The sequence below is a fragment of the Temnothorax curvispinosus genome, unplaced genomic scaffold (genome assembly GCF_003070985.1).
Source record: "Temnothorax curvispinosus isolate PA1 unplaced genomic scaffold, ASM307098v1 QBEX01002138.1, whole genome shotgun sequence".
NCBI lineage: Eukaryota > Metazoa > Arthropoda > Insecta > Hymenoptera > Formicidae > Temnothorax > Temnothorax curvispinosus.
Window position 1 is genome coordinate 1 of NW_020211918.1, and position 1,674 is coordinate 1,674.

Here is a 1,674-nt window from a genome sequence, read left to right on the forward strand (position 1 = left end):
AAGGAAGCAAACGCAACCCCCAACCTCCACGGCCGTCTCTGCACCCGTCCCCATGGAGTGGGCGATGGTGGTAGGACGCAAAGGGAAAAGGAGAGCGGGAACGGGGAATGCCTCGCTTCCGGACAAAGAACCTGTCGGAGGGGCGGTTGGAGAAGCTGTCGGCGGGCCAGTCGGTGGTAAGAAGCCGGCCCAGGGCGCCGCCACCACCCTCTCGCAGAAGATACGGAAGGCGCCGAGGACGGCAGCGGTGACGCTAACGTGCCTCTGCGAAGGAGGATACAGCAAGCACATGGCGGATTGTAGGAATGCCATTGTGCTCAGCGAACTGGGGATTGAAAAACACCCAAGCATAAGGACGACGGCAACCGGGGTTCTCAACATAGAGATCTCCGGCCCGGAATGCGGCATCAAGGCCGACGCACTAGCGAACAAGATGGCCGAGGTGCTGGCAGGCAGGGAGGGCGTGAGAGTTACGAGGCCGGTGATGACCGCCGATATAAGGGTCTCCGGCTTCGAGCGGTCAATCACGCAAGAAGTGAGGAATGCTCTCGCTTTAAAAGGAGGTGTCTGCCCGACGAAAGTGGAAATCGGTCCGATAAAGAGAATCCCGAATGGATTGTGCATGGTGGTTGCGAAATGCCCGCTTGTCGCGGCAAACGCGATAACGAAGGAGAACCGCATTACAATCGGATGGGGACCCGCCAAACTGGAGTTTTTGGCCAAAAAGCCATTACGATGTTATAGGTGCCAGGAAATGGGCCACACCATAGCTACCTGTAAAAGCAAAAATGACCGCACCGGAGCATGCTACCGGTGCGGGGAAACCGGCCATCAGGCAAACGGGTGCGAGGCCCCCTTCAAATGCGCGGTGTGCGCGGGTAAAGGGCTTCCTAGCAACCATCGAGTTGGCAGCAAGCCATGCCCCAGTGGGAAAAAGGGTAAAGGAAAAACGCCCCCTTCCAACAAAAAGGAGGGTAAAATTCCCCCATAAAAGGCAAGCGGGAAAATCGATGTCGCCTTAAAGGAGGGAACGGGGAAGATAGACTCGGGAAAGACCGGGACAACCGGGGGTAAGGAAAAACCCAGGATGACAAAAAATAGGGAGGTTTCTGGCTTCAAAAAAGCAGGAAACCTGCTCATCACTAGTGGAGCTCTAACCAAGGAGAACACCGCGGCGAAGAAGAAGGGGAAAAGAGGCAGGGTGGACCCTCCCGCGGATGTGCCGATGGAGGTGGACATCAGATGCCCTCGACGAGTAGAGAAGGAGGAAGGGCGGAGGACCCTGAGAAGAAAGAGTAATGTCTCTCAGGGTCATCCAGACAAACCTCAACCACGCCCGCGCCGCTCAGGACTTGTTCGTTCAAGCGATGGCGGAGCGCGGGTGTGGTATGGGCATAGTGGCGGAGCCCTACAGGGTCCCGGCGGACCACCCCTGCTGGACCAAAGACCGTAGTGGCTCCGTCGCTTTAACGTGAAGGGCGCTGCCAAACTCCCCCCCGTGCACTTCGTTGGAGGCCGGGGACGGGTTCGTGGCGGCTAAATTGAGGCTCATCTCCGTCGTGGGAGTCTATGCTCCTCCTAGATGGAGCCTGGCCGAGTTCAAGCAAATGTTGTTTGATCTCGAAGAGTGCGTCAGGAGATGCATGCCCGGCCGGGTCCTGGTGGCGGGGGACT

General features: G+C 57.9%; 1 protein-coding gene across 1 annotated transcript; it reads left to right on the forward strand.

Moving 5' to 3' along the window:
• The first annotated feature begins 52 nt into the window (after positions 1–52).
• LOC112468828 lies at positions 53–991 on the forward strand. Its single transcript, XM_025038191.1, has one exon. The coding sequence runs from the start codon at positions 53–55 to the stop codon at positions 989–991; it is 939 nt and encodes a 312-aa protein (XP_024893959.1).
• Positions 992–1,674: the final 683 nt, after the last annotated feature.

Bases quoted from the DNA above. Each gene is read 5' to 3' on its own strand.
- LOC112468828 (XM_025038191.1), top strand. From the start codon at position 53: ATGGAGTGGGCGATGGTGGTAGGACGCAAAGGGAAAAGGAGAGCGGGA.